Below are 2,658 nucleotides of genomic sequence, written 5' to 3'. Positions count from 1 at the left end.
CAGAATGATCTTAAGCAATCTAAGGAACAAATGAAAGAATAAAACGTTTTATTCTCATCCCATGCAGGTAATGGAAAGGGAGAAATGAAGAATGAGATGCTTGAATTAGTGGCACTTAGTACTATAGGCTTTCAGTCCAAGATTCTATTATCAAGATCAGTCACCTAATCAACCTACCATTTATTTCCCTTGAAGATTAAGTAGTTTGCCATTAACATAAACTTGAATTTGCGAAACGCAGGGACATTTTAACCATGCATGAGAAGAAGATAGAGGAATTGTGGCTAAAAGAACAAAGAACATCCTTTCATTTCTTCACTTTGTCTATGATGAGATGCGAATAAAAACATCACATTCACAGTTGTGGCAAGGAAAACATGAATTATTAGAGTCCATTATCAAATTTTTGGCCTTTGTAGTACAGTCTGTCATTTTGCACAAGACACAGGCCCTCACGGGGGCATTCTATAGAACGCATGAAATCAATCTAAACAGATAATGCAGACACACGACTACTATTAGTAGAAGCCCCCAAAGATATTTTGGTTCAGTGGTTCAGAATTTGAATGATAAATTGCAAAAGCCACCTTACCAGACCACTCTTTCAAGTGATAGCTAGGACTAATTTGCATCTTTAACATATACACATGTGACTTGGACAAAGCTAGCTGAAAATCACTTGGAACTTCGTCTCATTAATTCATAATAATGCCTTCAGAGAACTCTTCCCACTTCCTCCATGAATTTACTGATGTTGCATTGACTGCATCTGGAAAAGAGTGTTATAAGATCCAAACTGAGATCTGGGAAGTGTTCCTCTTGGCAATTTTTTTTCCTCCAGCTTGGTTCCATATGAAGAAATCCCACACAAGGGGGACAGTAAGGCGTTACCGGTACTTGTCTGATTGAAAACCATGGCTGCAACCCCTTCATTATGTTGCTTCCACTCAAAATCAAATAGCTCTTTAGTTGTTATACTGGGTACTTTCGACTGCTGCTGTGACTGTATGACTGCAGAAGAATTGTTTGGAGACAAAGGCTTGCTGTGATCCGGTGAGGAAGGGGGTGTATCGGGGATGTTAACCGTGGTGATATCATGGATACTGGTCCTCTTCTTATCCTTCCCACCCGTCAGCTGCCTAATGAAGTATTTTTGAGCATGGCTTGCCACCTGAGTTGGTGTTCTAGTCATCACGAAATTGCGTGAAATATTTCTCCAATCCCCTTTACCATACTTTTTAAGACCCATTAGAAATTGCCTATCAGTAATCATCAGATAAAACATCATAAGCTCAGTTGCTAGAGGATGCCAAACAAGTCAAAATACAGAATTTACTTCCTCTACATATAAACATTACATATTATCCAATCATCATTAAACGAATAAAAAAATTGGCAAAGATATAAATAATCGAAAAGGCCAAGCAAGCAACTTACCTGTGTTCTTCTTCAGTCCATGGCACCCCTTTCTTCCTTTCATGATCAGAAGGTCGAGACCCAGACCCTCTTTTACCACCAGGAGTGTAATAGTTTCTAATTCCATCAAAGCCCTGACTATCATTAACCCACTCCAATCTAAAAGAATCAGTGGTATACCCAGGAATTGGAATCAATCCCGCCTCTATATCACTTACATCCTCTTCCAATTCTCTATACTGTTTGATGACATCTTCAACAGTTTTTCCAGGAACCATTGCTGCCACTTTAAACCATCGGTCAGGCGTGTCTGTATCATATAAAGCTAGAGCATTTTCGAAACACTTGTTCTCTTCAGCACTCCAGTTTGTTCCTTTGCTCTCTTGAAACAACCAATTCCAAGTCTGTAAGTAAGAGGTTTGAGATAGAACTTCAAGTCCCCGATTCATCATGATTTAAAAAAAAAAAAACTTGCTTCTCTCCTACTTTGAAATGGAGCAACTCAGAGTTTAAAAAAAAAATGCAGGGAAGTGGCTTGTTAAATGAGCAAAGAAGTATCAAATCTTGAAAGCCTTAGACATCCATAACAGATCTAAAATCATACCGAATAACAAGAAAATCTATATGCACATTAAAATTCGGAAACTTAACTCATAAAGTGAAAGATTAAAGCTGGAAAAAGAATACTTGAAATCCATCAAGCGAGAAAAGAAACAGAGAGGATATAGAGAAGGGGAGTGTTATAAGTGTGAATCTTTATAGAGTAAAGCAGAAGCAAAGAGAAGAAACAGAAACAGAACTATCCTATTGCTTATGTGTAAGCAACACAGAGAGGGAGCAAAGGTGGGGAGTTGTGAGCAGTGAAAATGGAGATTGTGGGCTACTGTTGCGGCCAAAGCAAAGTTTTTTTCTTCTTTTTTTTGGGGGGGGTGGGGGGTAAAAATTGAGTGGAAGCCAATGAGAAGTGAGAATGAGGAAATGAAAGGGACAAGGTTCGTGAAAGGAAGTGGGTGAGTGTTGTGTTTTCTAGTGAATTTATGTGAAGGAGAAGGAGAAGACACCAACCTTCGCAATGGCGCCGAGTACTGACATTTAGCTGTCGCACGTGACATGTTTGTCTCTTGTTATCCATTTTTAATAGGGATTTCCCTCTTGTTTTTGTTGCTAAACCTGTTATTAGCACATAGATTTGGCTAATGGAAACTGCATAGCTCATAATATAACTCGGTTTAATTTTGATTT

At 38.6% G+C, this 2,658-nt stretch overlaps 1 protein-coding gene across 1 annotated transcript; it reads right to left on the bottom strand.

Moving 5' to 3' along the window:
• Window positions 1-285: 285 nt before the first annotated feature.
• On the bottom strand, window positions 286-2,452 carry LOC107941704 (transcription factor DIVARICATA). The gene is made up of 2 exons (XM_016875285.2): window positions 1,438-2,452; window positions 286-1,259 (listed from the first exon to the last, which is right to left on the bottom strand). The coding sequence occupies exons 1-2, from the start codon at window positions 1,866-1,868 to the stop codon at window positions 746-748; spliced, it is 945 nt and encodes a 314-aa protein (XP_016730774.1). The 5' UTR covers window positions 1,869-2,452; the 3' UTR covers window positions 286-745.
• Window positions 2,453-2,658: the final 206 nt, after the last annotated feature.

The sequence above is a fragment of the Gossypium hirsutum genome, chromosome A11 (assembly GCF_007990345.1).
Source record: "Gossypium hirsutum isolate 1008001.06 chromosome A11, Gossypium_hirsutum_v2.1, whole genome shotgun sequence".
Lineage (NCBI taxonomy): Eukaryota > Viridiplantae > Streptophyta > Magnoliopsida > Malvales > Malvaceae > Gossypium > Gossypium hirsutum.
Note: the sequence above shows the minus strand (reverse complement) of the source record. Positions and strands in the feature narration are given on the sequence as shown.